The following is a 26,535-nucleotide window of genomic DNA, read 5'->3' on the forward strand; positions in this document are numbered from 1 at the left end:
CTAAACGCGAGGCCTTAAACGGTTTTGCATGCTGTTAAATATAGCATCTGAAGTCTGAAAATCAGTTTAAGATGCCTGCAAATTGCTGCGGTTTCTCGGTGCAGCTGTTTTTCCGGTTAGAAATTAGCACAGTTACACAGACCAAGTTATATTCTGATACGTCTACACTTGTTTTCATGTTCACATTTTTTTTTTGCAGTTGCGCAACAGATCATATATTTTATTCTAACTGGCATTAAACACAGGGCTTGAAAAGGCTTAAATTGAAGTTGCTGAAACGTGCAGGCAGCCTGGCTTCTCCACTAGATGGCGCCGTCCAGCCGCTGGCCGCGAGGTGCGCAGCGGCGGTATGCAGGTATGGTACCGCCTCGGCTCCCCGTCCTGCCAACTTGGAGAACATGCTGTCTGGAAACACACTACATACCGCAGCAACTTTCTGTGTCAGTGGATTTGAAGGATTATCTGGAGCGTTTCCTTCACCGCGTCTGTCCAGGAGCGCCAGGAAGCAGAAAGCCCGTGGTCACCGCTGATTTCTGAAACCTGAAATGTGGATGGGACTCACCTGAGCAGACCAGTCGAGCCTGCAGGCTGCGTTTAGTGGGAAGCCCTGCGGTGTAAAACCTTACTTCCAAAAAGGCGATTTGTGTTGTTGTAAACCGGGATTTTGTTAAAATGGGTGTGCTGTGGACGAACTGCGTTTTCTTCCTGGCTTGTTGCACAGGATTAAGTTTGGGAAGCCCGAATAGCTGCGACGAAGTGCGCAAAGTTTTCCAACTCAGGCAGATTGGACCGGTTAAATTATTGCCTTTAAGTCCCAAACCAGGTATGTTGGAAATATGTAATTGCAAGATAGCCTACCTTAAAGACTAAGCACCTACTTGCATGTGTCACGGTCTGATTGATGGGGGTTTAACTCATGGGGTGAAGATATTATCTTTAGGATGGTTCATAAACCAATCAATAACAAATTATATATGCCATTCTTCTAATCTGATTTCCCCCCCCATTTGCCTCCTCTGCCTAGCATGGAGGTGTCAACACTGACAGTGTATGAGAAGGAAAGTCTGTAAAGTTAATCAACATAATGCCATTTTGCATCCATCATGGAACTGAAAAAAAGTAACCCAAATGTACCATTATACTAATCTTCACAAGTAGACATTTACTCCGTGTTCTGCCTTTTTCACTCTTCAGTTAATCAGTTTTGACATAAATACAAACTGAACTGTTTCTTGGCTTCTAGCTGGATTTTAAGTAGCTTTTTGTGATTTTTAAGTGGGGGAGGTTCAGGCGTGGGACCACAAGGACAAATTATTGAATACACACACCTTTTGAAAACTGTATAATTCAATCATACACAGTCTGATATAAAGACATTAGAAGGAGAGAGCTGTAATGCAATCCACCAACTGAGATTGCATCTTTTTGTATGACTTTTATACTAATTGAATTTAAAATATCTTTATACTTGATTACTAATGGTTGTAAATATGTTGACAACACTGTAAAAGTAACTACACTCTTCTGATAGAGTAATATCTCAACTTTCAGCATAAAGTCAAGAGCAGTTTATGTTCAGTAATCTACTATGTAAAATCTATCATAAATGTTCAATTTGAAATGTCCAAGAATAGATTTTCAGGTTGGTAACAGGATGGATGATATTCAGCACATTTCCAGACATTTCTTACTGGGCAACAGATGATCATTAGAGTCAGTTTTGGGGTGATTTGTCTTGCTGTGTTCTCCCTGCACAGATCACTCTGTATTGTGTCCCCAGAAATAGGTTTGGAGATAGGTTTGATTTCCACTGCTGGTCACCCAATTATTTCTGCTGCATCACACATAACAGCAGACGGAAGGTATAATTCATCTTTGTTTACTTCGCTGTAGTGTCCTTCACTGGGCTAGCAGATTGTTAGAATAAAACAGGCTGTTTTAATGCTGTAAAACTAGGAAGTAAAGCTCGTGAGATTACTTGGTGGTTGTGACAAAAAAGAAAAACAACTCTGGTCCTTTGGCTTTCTAAAGTAGAGGATAAGTGGCTTGTAGGGATAAACAGGAATTATTTTGTGTAAAGTTAGGTAAACTGGCTTCACTCAACTTGCTGAACACCACCCATAATATAATACCACTTCATACCGCTCTACATGGTTTTGGGGGAATTATGGGTGTTTTTTTTTTTTTTCATGTGGGCTATTACTGACTGGAATGCCTGGTAGGAACGGCCAGATTGTGGATGCTGCTGCTCTCTGTCCCTTTTCTTTCTCTTGGAAAAAATAAGCAATAAACTGTGTCGACTATACCGACCACAAGCTACTCCCCTTTTTTACTTCTTCACCCCCTTCCGCTGCCACTGTGAGGAAACAGATTCGACAGACGGAAAACCCTCAAATGCCTCCTAAACCTCTAAATAACCCTTGCGAGGCCATCACCACTCTGAGCCCTTTCAATGAGGCTTTTGCGGCCGGGATTGCAATCTCGACGCTGTTTCTGTTTTTGATGATATAGTTGGAAAGGTATTTTGGAATCTTATTCTCGGAGATGTGCTGTGTCTTTTTTGTCTCTTTCTTTTATATATTCCCCTTCTTTGTTGGACACGTCTGTTGAGTGTCAAGCAGTGGGTATTCTTAAGCAGTGATAAGCCCTGGGTCAGTGGCCACCAACCCTATAAAAACACCCGCTACTGTTTAAAACTGCACCTCCACTGACCTTGCTGGTAAGCTCACACAGCTGAGAGATCTTTCAAGTCCAAATGCAGACTTGACATACTCATATAGCCGTGATTGGAAAGATGTAATCAATTCCCAGTTGGATTAACATATTGGTCTTTTTGAAATTCAGAAGATAAAGTAATTGTAGATGGCTTGTTGCAACACAGTGATAGCAGATTACTGAGCATGATTTTAGAATTTACTTCTAAATGTATGTAGGCTTGTGAGAAATAACTTGCAATAACATCCAGTTTCCAGGAATCTGAGAGAGCTATTTCCATGTTTGACGCTGCCTGTCTGTTAAAAAAGTGCCAAACAGCACCCAGTTTAGCTCAAAACGCAGCAAGTCAGAAGTCTGTCACCTTGACCAAAAGCTGCTGTCTGAAGTGTTAAAGTGGAAATAGTTCTGGGAAGCATTTAGCAAGACCTGGGGCGCTTTCATGTTGTCTTATCTAGGAGAGTCGGAATTCCTCCACATGTGCCATCACCGGCTCTGCTCCCTCCTCACTGATAGTGTCTTTGGCAGCAGCTCTTTACACTCTGCCTCAGCTTGTCTGAGAGGCTTTTGCAGAGTTTTAGGTCCCTTTTAAGATGTTTTGATTGTCCCCTATGTGTGCAGATTGCTTACATTTGTACGCAGTGGAAAATCTGAGACATCACTTGGTGAGGCGATAACGTTTTGACTCGGATCTCCGCTCAAATCTCGCTGTTTTAGTTTTCTTGCTCCACTAAAGCATGTTTTAACTTGTACAGTGCAAGAAAAACATGGCTATTGTATCCCAAAGCCACTCTGGTTTATTCTATAAACTGTTTTGGCTTTATGTTTTAAGGATATGTGCTTCCATTTTGGCTTTGAAACAATTAATAAGATCTGCATCAACTGCTGATGTTTCACACACACATAGGCAATTTCTCCATATATTTTGTGACATTTTGAGACCTTCCCTCTTGCTCTCCTTTATCCGTAGCTGATTTTTTTTTAATTCATTCATTTTCTCTACCTGCTTAATGCTTTTCAGAGTCTGCTGATGGAAGGAAAGCAGGGAAACACCCTGGACAGGCCTCCAGTCCATCATAGGGGATAATACAGATAGTCAGACACACATTCATATATTCATACCTATGGGCAATTTAGAGTCTCCATTCCACCTGACTTGCATGTCTTTGGAATGTGGGGAGGAAACTCGAGCACCCCGAGGAGAACATGCAAATTCCTCACAGAAAGGGCCGCAGATTGAAGCCTTAATCCTAGTCCAGGGAACCGACCCATACTGTTTCAAGATCATGATGTTTAATTTCAACGATAGGGTCGGACCTCCAGGTGTGCACGTCCAGGAACTTGACCTGCTGCACCAAAAAGACGGAGGAGAGGTACCAGGTGGCGGCCCGCAGAGACATCCAGAACCTCCTGCAGACATCCAGCTCCAGCCTCAAGTTTCTCATCTCACGCAATGTGGCTGCTTTTCAAGGTAAGGGCATCGCCGCTCCGAGGGATAAAACTTCATACGTGTTTGCTGAGATAAGAGCGCAAATGTTTATGTGGATAATTGTAAGTGTGCGGATGCTGCGTGGGTGTTTGTGTGTATATCTGAGTCTGTGTGTGCACCTAGGATTTAAGGTTTGTGTGGGTGCTGTAAAAGCAGTGGACCAGTCAGTGGTGTGTGTGTGTGTGTGTGTGTGTGTGTGTGTGTGTGTGTGTGTGTGTGTGTGTGTGTGTGTTTGTGTGCGCAGTGAGGCTCCACTTCAGAACAAACAGAGCAGGGTCTGTCCTCCTTCCAGATCTACCACTACTCTCTGATCTGGAGATTAGATAGGTTGGCTGTGCTAGCAGCAGACCCAGGAGGCCGTCTGTAGAGGTGAATGTCTAACAGGGAAGTGCTGGGCCAATTACAAATAGGATCTCATCCTCCTCTGCCCTGTCTTATCATAATAAAATCAGAATGAATTGCATTTATGTAGCACGCTTCCCTCATATACAAAGTCCTGCAGTAATTACATAAACCTCATCAACAAACCTGTATAAGATTATACTGGGTGTTTCAAAAGTAGGTATACATTTTTATACACTATTAGTCAAAAGTTTGGACACACATTTTTCTTTATTTTTACTATTGTTCACGTTTTAGAATAATAGTAAAGACATCAAAACTATGAAATAACACAAATGGAATTATGCAGTGACCAAATACGTGTTAAACAAATCAAAACTATCTTATATTTTAGATTCTTTAAAGTAGCCACACTTTGCCTTAATGGAAAGGCAAAGGCTTTGGAAAGAAATTCATACACAGGCATCAACTTCACTATTTATATTTGTCTAAAAAAACAAATTTCAAGCATTTAAGCATAAGCCGTTAGATCAAAATGGCTTTGAAATAATGAAAAACATAGTACATTCAATCAGGTGTGTCCAAACTTTTGACTGGTAGTGTATACATTATTAATACTCAATGTATTATTAAATATTCCTTCTGTTTCCAGGTACAGCTGTTATTTACGGGCTATTGAACATTGAATTATTTAGTTAAAATGACTAAAATTATACAGCTTTGTTTTTCATTACTTTTGAAAATTGTATACCTACTTTGGAAACATACTGCATGTGTGGTTGTACCCAGTTTATCAACTGCTCCACTGTAGATTTTAAAAATCTCTCTTAACTACAGTCATCCTAGATAATCACCATCCTCATCATCAGTGCCACCATCGCCACCTACATATTTCAGTGTGTTTAGTTCAGGCCCATAAACAGGCTGCTATGCTAAACTGGTCATCTTCCCCTCTTCCCTCGGATTTCCCTTGGGTTTTTCATTCCTCTCCATCCTCTCAGCCTTCAGCAGTGACTGACAGTTGAACAGTTGACTTAACAGTTGACTTGTCTGTGTGCGCTCCCTGCCTTGTGTGGGTTACTTCTCCCAGTCTCACTGATAGCTGTCATACAACAGCTAAAATGGGTGGGCTTCTTCACATGCAGAGATTATGACTCGAATGTACAGTCTGAGACATATCATTAAACCAATTCACTTTAACGATCGCTCTCAGCTTAAAGACATACTGTTATCCTCCTCCTACTGAACTCAAATGATTTATAGGAGAGCTCTGCATGAACACAGTGTTTTAGGTGCGGTTTGCAGGGGCATTGCCCTGTTTTTGTTCTCAGATGTTTCATGCGTCTGCTCTGTGTCTCAGGCTTCGAAGATGAATTCAATATTCAGAATCCATGCTGAAGTTTATGGAGCATGTCACCTCTAAAATACTCTCTGCTAACAACAAAGCTGCAAAAGTTGCTGGCCTTGTGAATGCTATGAAAGTGGAAAGGTTTTTTTTTTTTATATGTATGTAGGCTCCTCTTTAAATATATAAACATGTATTTTTCTGTCTGCTGCTTAAACCTCTAGTAACAATCTTACGGACCCCGCAAAAGGACAGTTTTGGCCAAACAGGACAACGGTCAAATAAGGCTACAAGAACTAGCTGTTTGAAAATAATTAAAAAACGAGCAGCACTCACATGGTTTCATCCCTGGAATGGCTGCCAGTGTACATTCTTGCCAAACCAAACAGAGTTCCCTGTCAACATCTACTCTCATCAGTCAACAAACTTGCTGGCTGCTTCCACCGTCTAGGTTTCATAACACAAGTGGCAACAGAGCTTCTGCAACATGTGTAATGACTAAGTTGCAGCATCAGTATGATACAAATAGCTGTCATGTAGTGTTCCCAAGGTATTTCCATGATTTATTGAGTTTTTTGTCTGATAGTTATTGGTCACCTATCTATCAGACTATGTAGATAACCACTGCATTATTACTATATACTTTGCATTTAGCTTCATGATATATGGTTGGGGGAAACTGACTTATTATTGTATTGTATTGGACCATATGTTGAATTAAATTATACGTGTAAAAATTAGCACTACAAACAAAACTTCCCCTTTCTACATTTTTATTGTTGGTAAGTTGTTGCCATTTCAAAGTAGAGCTGTCAACAAACCTTACATCTGTCCCAAGTAAATGTTTGATGTAAACATTTTAGACTCATGGTCTATGAAGTGTTTGACACACACACACACACACACACACACACACACACACACACACACACACACACACACACACACACACACACACACACACACACACACACACACAGACAGAGAGAGGAGAGAGAGACAGAGAGAGAGAGAGAAAGAAAGAGAGCCACCCACGTGGCATTGTTCTGTTTTGCCATAGAGATTGTAGAGGGCCAAAGCAATTAGTCAAGAAGCCCCTTCGTCAGAGGGAAAAAACGAAGTGCGGCACCATACATAAGGGAAGCATGGAGGGACAGAAATGCCTGGCAGTTTCCTGGATCTTAGTAGAACGGACAAAAGAATTGTTTTTCTGTTCAAGTGTGGATATAAAAGAAATACAAGTCAAGCATTTAATGTCTTTCCTATCTAGGCAGTGCTCAATGATGCTGAATTAATGAGGGTGAATTGTTGTTTTATTCATCTTGTGTGATTGAGAGTTTTTGGGGGTTTTCTTATTCTAATGCCCATGGAAAAGGGCCAATAATGTTACAAATCACCCTGAAATCTAAATACAAACATAAGAAAAAATGCCTGTGAACCGTATTTCATAACATTATGGCATATTTTTACATTGAAAGACACATTTGCTCTTTTTCAGAGAAAACAGAAGGCTCTTTCACAAGAAACAGAGCAGAAAGAAAGAAAGAAAAAAGAAAGAAAGAAAGATCTCCATCACTTTATCTGAGTTAATAATTACCCTCAGCACCTATGAGTTTCTGCTATCCCATAAGGCACTCCTGTGGAGTGGAGGATGAAGAAAGGCAGGGGTGGAGCTGGGGCAGAAAAACAAGTCCCCCTTAACTTTGAGTCTGTGAACGATTGGCAGCCTGCACTCTAATTTGAGAGACAACAGAGAACACGTACAGTACATAATGCATTACAGCCACAGACAGGAAGAAACAAGAGTTAAAAGGGGGCAGGCTAATGTGCCCATTTGTTTTGCGCAAAGCCTTCAATTAGGCATCTTTATTTGATGCAGCTGGAGAGAGAGAGAGAGCAAGAGAGAGAGAGAGAGAGAGTCAATGAAGAAATTTAGAAGAATGTAGACAGATAACAGTCTCAAGCACTCAGGAGACTCTGGGAAATAAAATGAGCCTATAAACTGCTATTTAAAACGTTTTTCCCGGGGGACTCGGTGCTCGTGTTTGTGTGGTTTTAATGGGTCACTATGAAACAAAAAAGAAACATAAAAATCCTTCAAGGGAATCTTTTATGTAGAAAGGCACTCGATACTTTAACATAATGAGTAATGCAAATAAGCGAAAGAAGCATTTGAGCTGTTAATTATGGCTAGAGCTTCAAAGCGCGGTTCATCCCGCAGTAATGGCTCATTACATTTTGCTCTTTCTTCTGAGCGCTGTGCCACAACATTTCAATATCTTGTCCTTAAATGAACCTGACTGCTGCCTTTTCGAAGTCATTTCACAGCGAACAGATATCTGGGCAACTGGGGTGGAAAGAAAAAAAGAATAAAGACAGAGTTGATGGAATACTGTCGGGGCAGACGGCCTTTCAGCTTTCTAGCGGATAACTTTCTTTTTTCTTTTTTTTTTTTCCCTTTCTCGTTCTTCGTCTGTCAGCATGTGTCTTCCCGGACTGTGTGTTTGTCATTCATTTGTTGTAAGGTTCCTGCACATTGTCCACACAATGCACAAATATGCAGCCTGCTGAGAGCAAGGAGAGGGGCTTCAGGGGAGATCTTTTTTCCTCCCACTCAGGTTTGTCTTACAGCCATGGCAACCAACCTGTGCTGTCCCAGCGCCCCGTGGGGCAGGAGTCAAATAAAACTCAGGGCTAGTACCCACTATGAATCAGCTGTTGAGATGCCTGAGAGAACGTCTTAAGGAGGAGCTCTCCAATCACAGTAAATAGGGCCGGGGTTCACAAGATCAAAGGAATGCCTCTTGCTTGTGGGACAACACTTTGATTTAGGGAACGGTTCAGAAAGCAGCATGTTATGCTCCCGTTTGCCTTGCGCTGACTGTGGGATTGAAGCGAACTCCAGCTTCTTCAAATGATATAAAAAGTGTTCACCTCCTTATGTGATATAAGGAGGTAAGGATTGTGTAATAACTAGGTCAGTCACGTCAGTTCTGGTGTGGCAGTCAGTGTCTACATGTCAAATTGCACCTGGATGACAGAACTCAGCAATCAGCATGGGAAACCTATACTGTAGGACTAAAACGTTGAAGGTTTTGGTTATGTTCATTTTGCATGTGTAACTACACACTACAACTGTTCACATAAGAGGAATAGTCACAAACATCATATAAACCAGTGGTTCTCTTTTTTCCACTTTTTGGCTCATGACCCCTTAAAACAAAGTGATGCGTACTTGCGGCCACAAGCTACATTATGCAGAGTGGTGAACAGTTCTTCCAAACAATGATTTTTCCTTCTCAGGTTGTTTCTTTTGTTTATCAGAGGAAGCCTTGAGGCTGAAAACTATTCAGTATATTTCACAAGAAAAAAGCAAGAATTTGAGAAAAATCTGAAAAACTACACAATAATAAATTTGTGTAGTAGAAATGTTTTTTTCCTATCCCATAAATTATCTCACGACCCCTTGGGGTGTCCCGACCGCCAGTTTGAGAACCACTCATATAAACTATAGAGCTATGGATGCTATTCTAATTGACGAGGCTGTTGTGGACTTTAACACTTTGAGGTTTTCGGTCTTCCCTCCAATCGATGCATCATTTCAGTTTCCTCTCTGAAAAACAAAGTCAACATACAGGAATCCAGTAGTCAGCCTCGCATTTTATTTGCCCTGCCTCTAATTGGAAGCTGTTGTTTTGCGAGGAACACAAGTAGTGCTGATGAATGTAAGATGGAGCGGTCAGGAGTGCATGTTGGATAGTTAGCTTGTTGTGCTTAGGACTTGCTATTTGCGTTCATAAACACTAGTTGTGTTTTTGTTCAACAGCTCTTAAAGGGTCCACTACCCGTCTCTTACTCTTTGAATTGAGAAAGGGACGTAGCTGAATGCCAGTGGCCCCATACCACAATCAGCAGTCAAATTAGCACAGCACACTCAGCGCCAAACAAGGAGGTCTCTGTAGGGGGGGAATAAAGTTCTTTTGATTTCTGCTGCTCAGAGAGTTAATGTGTTAATGCAGGTGTTTTTCCACTGTTTAGCTGCAGCGTTTGTCTGTATTTCACCGCACAACGTTCTGTCTGTCTGGTTTTGTTATGCTCAAGTCTTTCATCCAGACTTATGTCAAGCTCAATTACCATTTCTCTTGATGTGGGGCGTCCTGGTGGCTCAGTTGGCTAAGGCGCGCACCATGTAACCACAACGTCCTGGATTTGAATCTGGCCTGGGACCTTTGTCACATGTCATCTCTCTCTCTCTCTCTCTCTCTCCCAAATCTTCCTGTCTCTCTCTACTTTGAGCTATCTAATAAAGGCAAACATGCACAAAAATAAGCTTAAACAAAGATTTCTATTGATGTGATGAACAGAAAGAAGAGCGAGCGGGTGGGGTGGGTTCGTGGGTTGGGGTGTTTGTGGGTGTGGGGGTAAATAGTAATCAAGTTAGGATATAATAAATCCCCATAAATCAGTGATTAATTAATTGAAAATATTTGTGCGGCTTCCATATTGAAAATCAAATAATGGTAAATTACTGACTGCACTTGTTTCCCTTATGGTTAATTTAATGTGCGACGTGTGGAGTCATGCAACTCCAAAAATTTGTAACAACACCGACTGTGTCGCTGAGATTATATTACGATGGTTGGCTGGAAGTCAGATGTGCACTGAGACCAGGTAAATTACTTGGTCAACTTACCCGCTAAGTGCTAAAAACATAAACACCAAAATCATCCATGGGCTACAGCTGAATATGTGCTTGCTCACCTGAAATAGTTCTAAAAATATTTTTGAGGTAATGATATTTCATTTTGTAAAATTATGAATCTACACACCATGTAATTAAAAATATAATAAACAACACTAACAGCCTTTTATTACTAAAACGTCTATCACTCACCATAGTGCATGCTAAAGTGTTAGCATGGAGCACCAGAGCGAATGAGTTACCGGGGACACATGGATGATTTTGGTGTTAACGGGTAAGTTGACCAACAGGCCAATCTCCCAAAAACTTTGGTGTTTTCCTTCGGTGTTACTTTTCCTTTGGTGTTACTTAAATTTGGTGTAAATTAATGTTCGTGATGAAAGCTGTGGTTTTTATGCTTTTCACAAATAGTAGAAAATGTTTTTGGATTGTTGCAGTTTATTCATTCTGCCTGTTGATTGTAGCAGTTGCTTCAGAAGTCTGCATTTCAGATAAACAAGCTTCCAAGGAAGTTGCTTTAATATTCCAGTATGATTTCCAGTCCGTTTTCTAGGAATTTCTAGCAAAAAGTAGATAAATGAAAGCTAAGGGTACAAACTCCACCCTGTATTCAGACTGCATGGTGCAATATCCATCACACTTACCTAACTGCTCCTTTGCGATCCACATCCGTCCAAGAATTTGAGCTCTAAACAGTAATTTTTGACCCAGGACAGATAATGTGTTGTGACCAGCCCTTAGTAGCACTGCATCACTGACTACAGTAACATAGTGTTCCCTTCCAGTAAAGTTTCTATATTGGTCACAAATTGGCTGTCGGCCTCACACAGGGAAAATATGCTGCTTTTTATAGGACTCTGTGTTTTTGGATCTTTTGTCTTTTCTCGAAAACGAATGTTACATTCACTTCAAGAAACTCCAGCCTTTCTTACACAAGTTGCAGTTTTGTTTCCTCAAATTGTTCTCTTTAGATATGCATTTTCTAGTCATGAGAAAACACCTGGTACCACAGTACAAGGGGTGATGTAAGATGTAAGTTTCATCAGTTTTGCAGTATGACTGTGAGTAAAAAAACTGAAAGTAACACCTAGTCATTTGGCCTTTTTGGCGGTTGTAAGAATGACGAATGCATATGTCTGCACCTTGGGCTGGAGCTAATCCCATGTGCTGGCTCTCCAAAATGCCAACCTGGTGAGATATAGATTTAAAAATCAGCTTAAAACCTTCTTTTTTCCCCCCATGAACACCATCGAAGCATAGCATCAGTCCTTTTAACAAAGATGGTTCCCGAAATGTTAAACCTCTACGTGGGACGCCCAGTCTGACAGATAAAAATCCATTGGAGCGTTTTATTGGTGAGGGGGCGTGATGTGGCTCTGAACTTGCACAGGAAGATCTGGCTTTATTGAATGGCTACATGTGCATCTTAGAGTTTATTCGTTTTAACCTGTTTGGCTTCCTGGTTGGCTAAAAGTCATATAGTCTCATATTCAACCTTTCTTCTAGACATTTCTTCTAGTAGTGTGAGATAACTCCACTTGTTTCCAATCCAGTTTCACATCTTTCAAGAATTTTCTGGGAATGTGAGTCAGTATCTTGAAACAAGTCAGAATAAGGCAGATCATTACACTAGTATCAAGAAAATGAAACTTGATTCTACAAAATTCTTGAAACAAGTTCATTTGCATTGGAAACAAGTGAAATTATCTAACCCCCATTGGGAGATTTTTTTTCACTTGCTTTAAGAAAATTACAATTTTAGGACTCAATAATAGACTAAATGATTTGTTAAGATGGAGATTTTTTGCAGGCTTTGGTTTGCTGAAACGCTGCATGAACGATTCTAAATAGTAACAACGCCCAGCCAGACCTGAGAGGATGAATAGTACGATAGATAGTGAGTATATCGAGTATGCTGGATGAAGTGATGGTTAAATATGTTTAATGTTTCTATTGGTTGATTCTCACAGCTGGCCTTCAAATCCAATTCTAACCTGCTCTCTGGTCCTTTGTGTGAACCCAGGACCTTTCATTTAGTACACACTCTTTGTCCACCAGGTCTACAGCCGTGCCTCCTTTGTTGTCGCTCCTTACAAGAGGAGTGTGAATGTGAGAGTGTGTGTCTGTGTGTGTCTGTGTGTGTGTGTGTGTGCGCCAGCCAAAGCAGGGGCCTCCTCGAGATTCCCACAGAATTGGGCTTGGCTTTGTGATTCAAGGCTGGACAGTTGATCCAGGGGAGGACAGAGAGTGAAAAAGAAAGCGAAAAAAGAATGAGGGAATGATGGAGAGAAAGTTGGGAGGGTGCCAGACTCTATTGAAAGTCTTTCCACAGCGTTTGAAGTCAGAGGATGAGGATTTAGAGTGAAGCGGGATTATTCAGAGTCAATACCCTGCAACAATCCAGCCGTTTGGGCTGCTGCAATGAAACAACGTAGTCAGACTAACCACCGCAAGGCTGTTTTTTCCTCTTTCTCCCGCAGCAGCTACTGTATTAGACATGCTGGCCCGGTTAGTGACGCAGGGACCATTCTCTGTAGCTAATTGCATGTATGTGATCATGTTTTCATTTACAAAGCTCTGTGGAGGGTGGATATAGCTCTTTTTCATGTTTTAGCTGAGTTTTACTCTTTTGAACCACAGAAACCTAAAACATATAAATTGCAGTTGTTACATTGTCTTTTTCTATAAATGATTTGTAATACCCAGAAAAGAGAAACCCCTTGAATGCCTCAACTGTTATGCTGTCAGAGATGAAGCTAATTGCCGGCCACCCATTCTGCGAGTGTGTGTGTATGTGTGTGTGTGTTCAATTTGCTGTTAGTCCTGAGATCCAGTGCGGTTCACACTCTTATTTAAATATTGGACCACTGCTTTGTCCTATGGGTGTACAGCGGGCCTCACACACATGCCAGCATGCACACAAACTTTCTCTCACTCTCTGTCTATCTCAGATTTTGTCTCTGTCTCACTCTCTATCACACACACACACACACACAGACACACAGACACACACACACTGCACTGCGCTGCAGCCACTCACTGCATAGAGATGAGCCCTAAAAATACACACACTTGTCAGCACTTTACATTGTTTGTCTCCTGTGTGCCCGTTTGAAATGGAGATTTATGGCTGCTGGCTGTTATCTTAAGGCCATGCTCGAGATTAGATGATACAGCACACTGCTAAATAGGAGCTGAATCTTTATGACAGCTTTACATGGTTTTTCCTTTTCGAGATTTACATAGTGTTGAGCGGTGTGGAGAACAACAGTGTAATATTCCAGTGTAATGTTTGTGCAGGAGAGCTGACTGTGCAGCCACAGACTTTACTACAGTTAACAGTATATAGCCATGATGGGAGCTGAGACTCACAGATTTCCACACAAGCCATTTTACTTTGATTTGCTGATTGAATGTCGAAGCCCATAAAATATCTCGTGATAGTAGCAATAACATAAACTTTTAACTGAAATCCCTTAAATAATTCAGTTATCTTACTAAAGGTACAAATTAAAGCTATACTTGAATATTGTGGAACATTTGACTGAAGAATTAACATAATGTTTCTCAATTGATACTGACAAGAAACTGCGGACAGTACAGCACAACTATATCGCACTTGTTATGAAAACATCAGTGTGACTTTAGGTTCACCAGGACACTTGGCTGGCATATTTCTTAGGATTGAAGGTGGAAATGCCATCCATTCTCTTCTACACTCTTCTCTGTTTCACTGTAGTTGTCTGGAGAACAGAAATCACTTCTTCTGTCAGTCTGAAGGAAGGAAGCATTTCCTAAGTAAGGAAGGAGTCTCCAGGGATTAGGGTGCAGTCGTCTGGGCGATGAAATCCTAAACACAGCAACACACACCAGCACACCAAGCCTACTGTCTACTCCCACCCTCTCCCCTCTTCTCCTCTTTGTCCCCCCTCATCCTGTCCTGTTCTACATAGCAGATATAATGACATAATTGTCCTCCTTCAACATCAGCATCCTGGCATGAGTGACACATGAATGTTGTTTTTACAGCCGGGCTGCCAGAGTCTGATAGACTGTTCAGTACTGATGATAAGACTGTTTGATATCAACTTTGTAATCCCCGCCTCAGATTTCTCCCTTAGCAGCATCTTACAGCTTGTTTTTGCTCCAGTTGGCTCACTTTGTGTATCGCTTTTCACATAAACTCTTAACATTTTCTTAACAAACTTTTAACATTTTCATCAATAACATAATGGCTCCTCTTTTGTGGGCCGGTCAATGGAATGAAATTATACAGCTTACCACTTTTAGCCCCTTGGACCTAATGTTCCATATATTATCTTTTTTTAATCTAATGTAATTATCCAATTCAATAGAGTAATCACCGACGTGCTGTGTGCATCAGGCCTTCTATTCAAGCATGCGGCAGCCTCTTGACTGCCTCACTAGTGGCTGGCATATAACAGCTCCCTAAGGGCAGCCTTAGGAAACCATCAACAGCCTCACACAGAGCCACCTTTGAAAGCTAATGAAAGGTTTATTATGATATTATTATTTCACTCTGGCTCTTAAAGCTAACTCTCTCTCTCTCTCTCTCTCTCTCTCTCTCTCTCTCTCTGTCTGTCGTGTGTGTGTGTGTGTGTGTGTGTGTCTGTGCCCTCTGAAGCCTTTACAAGTCAGTCAATGTGTGCCGGACCTGAGCTGTGTTTCTACATGTATACAGCATGTATGAAGTGACATGAGGCCTATACATACACACACACACACACACATACACACACACGGACACACTTCTTTCCGACAAGAAGCACTTGTGCCCCACTTTATTGACCCTCTCTGCTTCTTTTCCTGAACGGCATATTAAAGGCTGTGTTCACAGCAGAGCTCTGAGCTCTTTGAAGTGTTCGAGAGCTGCAACAGATCCTCAAATATTGACTTTTAAGCCTTCAGGAGGAAAGAGAGAGAGGCAGAGAGAGACGGAGAGAAAGAGAGACAGACAGGGACAAGTGGCTTTTGCTCTACTTCAGGTGGGTCTAGTCTGATCTGCTTTATGACTAGAGGCCTGAATTTTCTCTGGCTAAATGTGTGTTTGTGTGAGTGTTTGTCGACTGTTTATGTACATGGGGAGGGGCTTGTTTGTTGATGTGGAGGAGGAAGCAATTGGAGATAAGGACTGATGGCAAGCTGAGCCTGACTCCAGGCAAAATAGATAAAAATGGTGCTGGTTTATGGTCTTAACTCTCCTCTCCTCTCCTCTCCTCTCCTTTTAGTTAAACGAAAAATGCCTTTACAGCATTAGTTTCCAGCTGAAAGTATTAGGGAATAAATCACAGTTCACCCCGCTCCCTTCTTTGAGAAACACTCGAGCCAGGACACACTCCTGTAACACCTCGGTGCAGACGACTGTTTTCGCTTTTAAAACAATGCCCCCTTTATTGAAACTGAAGACGGAAGGAAAAAGAAAGGGTCCCTGGGCTATTTTTTTTACTCCTCTCAGGAGCCTTTTTCTGGGCACTGTGCAGGTCAGACTGGCCGGTCCGGCGGTGTCTGTGGTGCTATTGTTGGCGAGTTGAAAGGGGGGCAGACAGACAATCCAAAAGGTCTAAGCTTGGACAGAGAAACAGTCTGATATGTGACGGTTGGCTTGGCCAGATTTGGAGTTCTCTCCCTCTCTATTTCTTTCTCAGTATTCCCCTTCACATGCACACACACACACTCACATTCACATGCATACACACACACATAAAAGGCCCTGTCTGACTTCCTGGTTTGCACAGTGGATCAGAGCAGGCAGGTATACTGAGCCCACTCATTCACACAGTGACCAACACTTTCGACTTCTAAAACAGGGGGGGCTTTCATAGTCTCTACACCCCAGTCTACTGCTAAATCAGGGCCGTCTGCCAGGCTGTGTGTGTGTGTGTGTATGTTTGTGCACGTGTGTATGATGCTGCCTCGATGCAAATCCTTATTTATTTGCTTTTTCTTTTCATAATTTCTTCGGTTTTCTGAATGGCCAGCTAGTGTGGCAGCCAGGTATGGTTGGTATTTTGAAAATGGCTCTGCAGCTCGAGCCTGGAGCCTGCTTCCAGAAGCTGTGTGTTGTGTTTGGATGACAGTAAGCTCCTCTTGCTGCTGGTGGGACTATGTGATAACAGGGCTGCTTGCCTTTCCTCAAGAACTAACTCGTTTATATGACAATTTTCCGTGCCTGCAATGCTGAAACACGATCATTTGAAACTCTTGTTGTTATCGAAACCCCTCAGCAAGTCTGCATTCAGTGAATTTTGTTGAACGAGTGCCTAAATGTTCTGAATGTTTACCATTGCTTCTCGCGGAGATTACAAACCGGTTTATTTTTACTGTCCATGTCCAGCAGCTTTAGAGTGTGTTGGTGTGTTAGGAGAACTCAGTCAGACTAGCCCAGCTCCCAGTTTACAGCCCGAGAGGGAGCCAGACTACATACTAAAATAGTCCCATTTATTACTAGGTAAATCTAAAACAAGGTTGCAGTCATTTATACGAATGGCGATCTATAATAGAAGCAGAAGTGAAAGGCACAACTTGAGCAGTGGCACATAATGTTGTTGTATTTTTCTGCTGTGAGGGAAAACAAAATGCTTTTTAGGTCCCTCTGATGGACAAAGCTGGGAAGTGGTGAAATACATGTCACTTAGTACTGGTACTGTGTAGAAAAACAATGTAAATTGGAAAAAAAACAGAGCTCAGACACTCAATAGCTCCAAAATACATCATTTTGACTACAAAGACTTTTTGTCAGGCATTAGTGTCAAACCATTTCTAGTTTGGCCCAACCAAGAACATTTGAGCTCAAAACATTGTCAGCAAACTATGTGCTGGAACAATGGAGAGTGCGGGCACCTTTTTTCCTCCTCTGATGTGCATAATGAACAAATACTTGGCTGTTGACTGTACCTTGCGTGCCACCCTGTAAGTCATTGACTTCCATTGTGTGTCTCTGCGCTGGGATGAGCTGAAGCCACAGAGCCACTGACTCATTCTCTCTAGATGCTCTGCAGCCTATCAGATGTCACTGGGCTTTTCTCTTGTGGTCGCAGCCATTCAAAGCAGATGAATCACATTAATAAAAGCCATCTTTGCGTTGCTCAACAGCTCGGCACCGAGGTCGACTGGTGGCATCCCAGTGCTTTAAACCTGGAAACACAGAAGCTTCAAACAAAGAGTTTAGCTGATATTCTTTTGGACACTGATCTCTTCAATCAGATTATTCTGCATATTTATGGGCGCATCCCAATATGTTTCCCTTTTCCTCTCTCTCTCTCTCTCTCTCTCTCTCTCTCTCTCTCTCTCTCTCTCTCTCTCTCTCTCTCTCTCTCTGTCTCTCACACACACACACATACACAAACACAGTGAGAGAGAGAGAGAGAGAGAGGGGGAGAGTCTTTTGGTCTTTTGATGTCTATTTAATAGGGGTCTTCAGCTACAAAGGCTCATCTTCATCCTCATCCCTACTGTGGCTGACTGATCCCATTCCTCGATGACACTTCCATAAATACGAATAGAAACACACACACACATACACACACGCACACGCACCCACACACACACACACACACACAAACACACACACACACACACACACACACACACAGTTTTACAGTTCATACAAAAGAGCCAAATATATTAAAGGGTAAAAGTTGGAGGCATTAGACAAACATTAATCAAAACACTACAAGGGCCTGGTGAGACATTAAATGGGCTCATCTGTTTATGTGTTTCCATTTTAGCAAGTATTTTAGCTTTAGGAGATTTAGGAAGTGCAGCAAAACTAGTGTGATCTTTTTATTTGCCATATGTTGGCTTTGTATCAATGTGTTAACGATTATGTTTTATGCTTAATATGGTTGATGCTTTAGAAAAGTCGTAGAAGGCAAATTATTCTCACTGTCAACTTAATATCACATGACAATAAATGTGTTTCAATGCAAGTTGGTTAGAATTACATTTAAAAAATTTTAGGCATTTAGCTGAGAGCCAGAACAAACCAGTGACTTACAGTGAGTGAGCAGGTAGGAGCTGATGAATATTGACAGAGACTTGACAGACTTTCTGATGGACATGTTTGGGTGTTGTAGGGATGGAACCTGCGATCTTCAGGTTATGGGACAAACTCTGCTGCTGCATGAAAATTAACATCCCTACTTCTATAACATTTTAGCCTAAGTGAATGGTTTAAGTGGACATATCTGTTCAGGGATCACACCGGGGCTGTTCTCTTTAATATTCTTTGACTGTACCTCATGTAGAAAAGTGTGTAGATTTACCCAAAGAAAAGAAAAGTGATGTATCTGTTGTCTGCGGTTGCTATTGGAAATGGTGAGTAATTGTTGGAGGAGGCATGCAACATCATGCTGAATGTTCAGTCAGTCTCAATCTACAGTACGCTTGTATCCTGCATGGTCAAAATCACAGTGATCAGAAAAAATGTCTCCCTCTGGTGGAGAAAGCAACACCCAACATGTTCTTATCAATTCCTCTATTGGCTTTTCCTACACTGTTAGTACTACTATTATACTACAACTGCCATTATAGTCATATTGTACATATGTTTTAATGTTGCTGTTATCTTCCAAAGAAATCAGAGCTAGAGAGACAGAGTGAGAAAGCTTGAAAGAGAGAAATACAAATCCTTTCCTCTGTTTTGTTGCCAACTGCCAGAAGCCCTGACCTTACCATAACTCATCAGTGGGTTAGCTCCCCCTGTCACAGTTAACCGGATCACCCTACATTAAGGAAAATGAGAAGTGCAGCAATTAAGTGAGAAAGGAAGAAAATGGGATCATACTGAAAAGCCTTTTAGACATGGGCAAAAGCTCAGCTACTGTGGAATTTAACTGAAAGGGCTTTGCGATTGGTGTATAATTGCCAATACATCTGGATAATAGCCAGTGATACAGAAGCATTCATACATTAATTGTTCGTATATTACACATAATTTAGCATAAGAGCATGCGAGGGAGAAGACACTACAAATTGATGGATGACATGTTATAATGGCTTCTTATAGTGACATACTAGTTAAGTATGGTTAGGGTTAGGGTTTTTTCAGTGTTCTGTAAAACAATTGTATTTTGGCATGATGTATAGACATCACACATGACATCATGAATGTCATTTGAACCAATGAAATGGTCAGAAGGCTGCAATACACTGAAATCAATTTTCAAAATGTCACACATACACACATTCTACTCGAAAACAGCCTACACTTAATGTTGAAACAATGAATTTGTGTACAAGTTATAGAGTATATCTTGTATTGCCACATATTTTTGTTTGTTATACAGCTGGACAAGTTGGTTTAGATATCCGAGTTTGGGATAAATGAAGCCATTTTGTACTCATGTAAATGTAAATTCATTATCATCTTCACCATCTTTCTTTGTTTTTACAAAGTTGGACGCTGTTCTCAGTGTCTCTCAGATTCTCTGTGAATATCTACCGACCAACACACACACACACACATACACACACACACACACACACACACACACACACACACACACACACACATACACACACACCAGTCCTTACTCTTCACCTCAAATTAACCATGATTCCCACCATGTGTCCAGTTAGGTAATTGAGTCAGACCAGACCTCCAGTAGCAGTGTGAGCCATTCCTAAGTATTAGAGTGTTTTCTATCATGGTGACACCCCCCTCCCTTCTCAATGTTCCTCCTGCTGCCAGAAATGCAAACATGTCCGCTCTCCTCTTATCAGCTGGGTCATTGACACTCAGAACACACACACACACAGGCAAACCAGGCGCATTAGTATCCTCATTGGCACTGGTTTTGTGGTCATAAGCAAACAGAAACACACCTACAGGCAGATGCATGGTCCAGCTGCCTCCTGATTTCAGGTGGTTTTACATGTTTACATGTTTTACATGTTTTACATGTTTTATACTGGAAGTTTACGACATCAAACTACCTTCAGCTGTTAGTTACAGAAACAGACAGCTGTCCTGCCATTACTACTCTAAAATGGGATGAAACTAATAAAATCAGAGACATTCGAGTTTTCACATAGCCTTCTAGGATTAGGGCAGAATTAAAGAAAAGTATAAGGTCTATTTCAAGAGAAATAGAACATATTTCAAAAAGGTTTTAAAGAAAGGATACCTTTATCTGAACCCCACCCCTCTTCCTTTTTTGCTTTCCCTCTGTTATGTGTGTCCTCAGGCTTGCCTAGAGGCCTGACTGCTGGTCTATGCCTGAGAGAGAGAGAGAGAGAGAGAGAGAGAGAGAGAGAGAGAGAGACCCTCTCTCTTTGCCGCAAAATAATTTATTAGCACTGATTTGACGGCTATAGCAACCTGGGTGTTCCTCCAATACAGTTCAACTTTTTATCAATTTTTTGGACCCTGCCTTTTCCTACCTATGAATGAACCTCAGCAGTTGACTCTGTGACAAGACGTACTTCAAAGGGGAGCGCAAGAGAGGAAGACAGTGAGAGACAGAGAGAAAACAGAGAGGAAATTGTTAACCACACAGTCATTCATTGTGCAGTTTGACAGGTGGGATTCATTAACTCCACAATCTAATCTGGTAAACCCCCCAGAAGCACGTGCTGTAATCCCTGTGGGACCCTCCGCAACTCTGCCTGCTCTCCTTCATACATCAAATGCTTGGAATAATCCCTCACTTTAGTAGTGCACATATCTCTATCTTTATTTCTCTCTCTGTTTCTGTCTGTCTGCCTGCCTGTCTTCCTTTCTTCCTTTTATCTTTCTGTCTGTCTATCTGTCTGTCTCTGGTGCTCTCACATAGTCACTGACACACACACACACACACACACACAGACACACACACACACACACACATACACACACACACACACCACCTACACCACCACCACAACTATCATCATTTCATTCTTTTGTCATTTTCTTTTGGCCTCTGCCCAATTTATGGTGTTTACTATGCATGCATCTCTGTTTATTTCTCTCTTTTTTTCTCTTTCTCACTCACACACACACACACACTCACACACACACACACACACACACACACACACACACACACACACACACACACACACACACACACCACAACTGTCATTTTCATTCTTTTCATACTTTTGTCATTTTCTTCTAGACTCTGTCCAATCTAGAGTGTTTACTGTATACCATATACATGCATCTATCTTTATTTCTCTCTCTCTCCTTCTCTCTTCCTCTCCTTCACCTGCTCATGCAACACACACACACACACACACACACACACACACACCGCACCTACACCGTGCCACCACAGCCGCCATTATGGTCTTTGTCATTCTTTACTCATTCTCTATCATTTTCTTCGTTCACGCTGGGCTTTGACCAATTTAGAGTGCTTACAGCTCTCTCATCCACACACACACACACACACACAGACACACACACACACACACACACACACACACACACACACACACACACACACAGACACACACACACTTCTCCAGGCCTCAGATCTCAGTCTGACACCCCTGTTAGATCACAGAAGAACTGTGATCAACTTCGCCTCCTGGTACCTCGGTGTTCGGCTCTGCCTGCTCGGGACGGAGCGCCTGCAGGCATGCAGACACCTCTCTCTGTTCCCCCCTTCAGTCCCCCCTCTCCAGGGGGCGTTCGGTCAATCTCTCCACGTCAGTGCATACTGTACGCCACTCGACCCCCTAAACCCCCCCCCCCCCCCTTCCCCCCACAGCCTCTCAGCCCCCTAGGCAGCTCTAGGCCTTCACCTTGGCCATTGCCCTGCAAACCCATGACAAGCACATGATGATGTTAGAAAAAGCCACGGTTCAGGTCTTAACTCTGCAAAAAAAAAAGAAAGAAAAAGAAAAGGCAGGCTTGGTGGACTGATTTAATGAGAGACATTTTCTCTTATTGAATCCTGTGCTGAGGTTATTTCAGGATGTATATGGCAAACCGGACAAACATAAAGTCGCTAAAACACAATATGCATCTGAGCATTCTTCTGAGTGGACATCATGCTCAATGCTATTTTGGGTAATGAAAAAAAAAAACAATGCTATCATCTCTCAAGTGCACTTCACTTTACTTTCTGTACAAAATTTGCCAAAACATGTGCTTTGCCATCCTGTCCTCAAGTATATCTTTGGCAGTCCTCCTTGAGCATTAATGTTGCCTATTGGTGTGAATTTTGGACGCCACAAGGTTACACAAAACACACACACACACTTGTACCCACACACACACACATACACGGAGAGACACACAAGCAAATCTGGATATTGCTTACAGCGCTGGATAAACTCCAGCGGCAGACAAAGGAGCAAGAGCAGGATATTCTCGTGCCTCGTGTGGCTGATGCAGCAGCCTGAGTACGGGCCTTGTTCCTGTTTTTCACACAGTAGCATTTTCAGGAGTCGTCAGACATTTGTGTCAAATGCAGCTGACCAAAATTTGCTGGACAGTGACTTTCGAGGTGATAAAAAAAATAGTTTGTGGGGGGAAAAAAGTGTGCTGAGGATTTGACAGCAAGTATATGTGTGTAAGCTGAAAGTGAGTGCCTTATCTTTGTAAAGCGCAGTGTGTGTGTATGTGTGTGTGTGCTTGTGTAAGAAGCCTGCACACGTGTGTGTAGTATGCAGAAGGAAGGGACATGATTATGAGTACTTCCTTTTCTTTGAAGAATTAATGTGAAGGCTTTGCTCTATCTATCCTCTGTCTCTCAACCTCTCTTCTCCCTTTCCATTTCCGTCTCTTAAGCTGCTGTCTCTCCTCTGTCGTGTTTCTCCTCCTCCCTCTCTTCTCTGCTTCTCCACTATTTCTCTTTCTCTCTCCCAGTGTTGGGGAAGAATGGAGTTGTCAGGCTGTGCTGCAGGCGATTGCTCCTCTACATCTCCTTCCCAGCAGGAGCAACACAGGGGGCTGCAGCTCCTGCTGGGCCTCTTCTCCTCTCCTCTCCTCTTCTCTTCTCTTCTCTTCTCTTCTCTTCTCTTCTCTTCTCTTCTCTTCTCTTCTCTGATCTCACCCACTGTACTCATGCTGGGTTAATGGAGGTGGAGGATCTGTTATAGCTCTCTATAGCACTGTATAGCACTTCTCCTTTCTTCTCTTTTCTTCTCTTCTCTTCTCTTCTCTTCTCTTCTCTTCTCTTCTCTTCTCTTCTCTTCTCTTCTCTTCTCTTCTCTTCTCTTCTCTGATCTCACCCACTGTACTCATGCTGGGTTAATGGAGGTGGAGGACCTATTATAGCTCTCTATAGCTCTCTATAGCACTGTATAGCACTGCTCATATTATAGCATAGTAGTTTCCAGACTGAGTTGTTGTAACCGCTGACTTTTCCCTTTCTTTGCCAGCTGAACTGTTTACACAGTCCTGACAATGGCAGTGTGTGGCTTTCGTGGCAGTAGGCAACAGGCAGCATGAACAACATAAAACTAAAGAAAGGAGAGAACGCAGTAATATAAGTTTCAATCCCTCTGTTGTTTCATTTCTCTTTTTCATTCTTTCTCTCTCCCTCTCTCTGTTCCTACAGAGACCTTTGAGGTTCTGATGAAGCAGGCGGAGAATCACACCAACACCGTCCTGCAGGAGTCGTACCGCAACATGGCCGGCCAGGCCGTCGGCCCGGTGCGCGAGCTCTTCACCGACATCGGTCTCTTCCTGCTGGGCTCTGAGCTCAGCGTGGACGACTTGGTCCAGCGATTCTTCGACGCCCTCTTCCCGTTGGTCTACAATCACCTGATCAACCCGGGCCTCAGTGACATAGCGCCCGGCTACGCAGAGTGCGTGAGGTCGTCAAGCCGTGAAGTGAGACCGTTTGGCGGGGCACCCAGCCTCCTGGCCAATCAGATTGCTCGTTCTGGGATCTCTGGGAAGCTTCTGCTCCAGGCGCTGCACCTTGGCATCGAGGTCATCAACACCACCGACCATCTGCAGTTCAGTCGCGAGTGTCGGCGGGCGCTGCTCAAGATGCACTACTGTCCTCACTGCCAGGTATGAATGTATGTTTCTCTGAGTTTATGGATCACACTAAATTCAGGCTGGGTGATAATTCAATATTATCATTTATCGTCTTTCAGTGGAATCATATTGTGATGATATGGTGATTTTGGAATATTGTTATACACAATTCTGCTGTCTAAATTGATGATAATGAGTACATTTTATTTAAAAACTGACAAAATTAGGTATGAAACATCTTTATGATTATTTTATGATATTAATTTTAACCATATCGCCCAGCCCTACAGTAAATGAAAACTTTTACCATAATTTCTTCTTTATGTGTGCTCCCACTGTAATTTGCTTCGCAGGGCTTAACCCAGTCCAAGCCCTGCATGGGCTACTGCCTGAACGTCATTCGGGGCTGTTTGGCGAGCATGGCAGAGATTGATACCCACTGGAGGGAGTTTGTCCGCTCGCTGGAAGGCCTGTCGGCACGGATGCAAGGAACCCATGACCTGGAGCAAGTGCTTCTAGGAGTTCACACACTGCTTCATGACGCTGTTGCACATGCTCAAAAAAATGGACCCCGCCTCTCAGCACAGGTCAAATCCTCTTTGTGGAGAGATTTAGTTTGTTTCTTAAAGTATTGTTTGGGGAGGAGACGTTAAACTGTGGTGTTGAGGCTCTGTAGGGGGCAATGAACAGTCAGTCAATCGCCAGTGAATCTGTCAGGGAAAATTGGAGAAGGAAAGATAAAGATTAAAGCATTCTAGGTCTGTTCCCGGAGAGACATTCATTCTGAACTCATCCTGCTACTCCAGCTGCTAGCTCACTGTCAGAGAGATATGTGGTTCAGAGACCAAGCATAAATGCCTTGAAATTGCACATACCACACAACAGCAGGTTAGCCAGACCAGAGCAGGCCAGAACTCTCCAGAAATACATGTGGGCAGCTCCGAGGCGGTCAGAAACTCAGTAGTCCAACTGCCAGCCAGAACAGGACTCAGACCAAATCCAGAGCAACGAGTGTCCAGAACTACTCCTCAGTCTTAGACTCATTTACCTAAATTAGGACTTTAGAAATATACCCAAGTAATGAGTTTACATTTTGCTGCTTGTTTCTGAGTCTAAACTTAAGTTTTATCCTAACAGGCAACTTTTTTTTTCTGTTTTCACTTGTAAATGAATGCCACAGGGTAGGTAATAAAAGGATGAATCAATCACAATGTGCTATATACAGCACAACTGTCCTGTTTGTTCCTGGAAATGACTATACTGTTTTTGCTGTACTGATTTAGACACCACAGCTCTATCTAGTGGATGGCTAGTGTCACTGCTGCTTGATAGGCTGCACATACAGTGACATTCAGAAACTGGAGATGAGAGGCTTGGCTGCACTAATGGCCTTGGTGTAAACATCTTTCACTCAGCCATCTAAAATGAGGCAGATTAGCTGTGCACCAGTACAGATTTGCAAGGCTTAAAATGCCTGTTTCTCTCTCAATGTCCAAACTGAAATCTGTGTCTAAAGTCTCCTTCTCTTTGGGTGCAATAGGTGCATAAACTGTGTGGCCCGCCAAGCAGAAAGCCTGCACAGTCTGTCAGTGTCCAGCACAGCAGCAGTAGAGAATCCATCCCTCTTAAAGCCTCTGTCAGAGAGTCAGGAGACTCGCTCGCTGTCAGGAGAAAGTAAGTGGGAGAAAGATAGATGTGTGGATGGAAAGAAGGGAGGGAAACTCTCATTTTGGCTGTGAGATTGTCTTGCTTTAGTGTGTAAAACTGCAAACGCATAGGTACAATACTGTCTAAAAAGACAAATGGATAATCTGTGTGCCTGCATGTGTCTGGTTTGACAGGGAGTTTCTGAACAGTCTTCGCCTCTACCGCACGTACTATGGAGGCTTGGCGGATCAGTTGTGTGTGAGTGAGCTGGCCTCGGGAGATGGGCTTTCCTGCTGGAATGGAGCCGATATTGTAAAGAGGTTTGTCTCAGAGAATTCAATAATACACTATTT

The 26,535-nt window shown here is 42.4% G+C and overlaps 1 protein-coding gene across 1 annotated transcript in view; it reads left to right on the top strand.

Moving 5' to 3' along the window:
* The first annotated feature begins 420 nt into the window (after positions 1-420).
* Positions 421-26,535, top strand: part of gpc5a (glypican 5a) — a 69,605-nt gene continuing 43,490 nt past the window's right edge. Inside the window, exons 1-6 of the mRNA XM_071518117.1 lie at positions 421-823; positions 4,022-4,183; positions 24,108-24,568; positions 24,889-25,122; positions 26,076-26,209; positions 26,377-26,502. Coding sequence (XP_071374218.1) covers positions 673-823; positions 4,022-4,183; positions 24,108-24,568; positions 24,889-25,122; positions 26,076-26,209; positions 26,377-26,502 — 1,268 coding nt within the window. The 5' untranslated portion in view covers positions 421-672. The remainder of the gene's footprint in view (positions 824-4,021; positions 4,184-24,107; positions 24,569-24,888; positions 25,123-26,075; positions 26,210-26,376; positions 26,503-26,535) is intronic.

This window comes from Centroberyx affinis, unplaced genomic scaffold (genome assembly GCF_046629955.1).
Source record: "Centroberyx affinis isolate AG114_WGS23_722 - 3 ecotype Tasmania unplaced genomic scaffold, CSIRO-AGI_Caff_v1 ptg000554l_1, whole genome shotgun sequence".
NCBI classification, from domain to species: Eukaryota; Metazoa; Chordata; class Actinopteri; order Beryciformes; family Berycidae; genus Centroberyx; species Centroberyx affinis.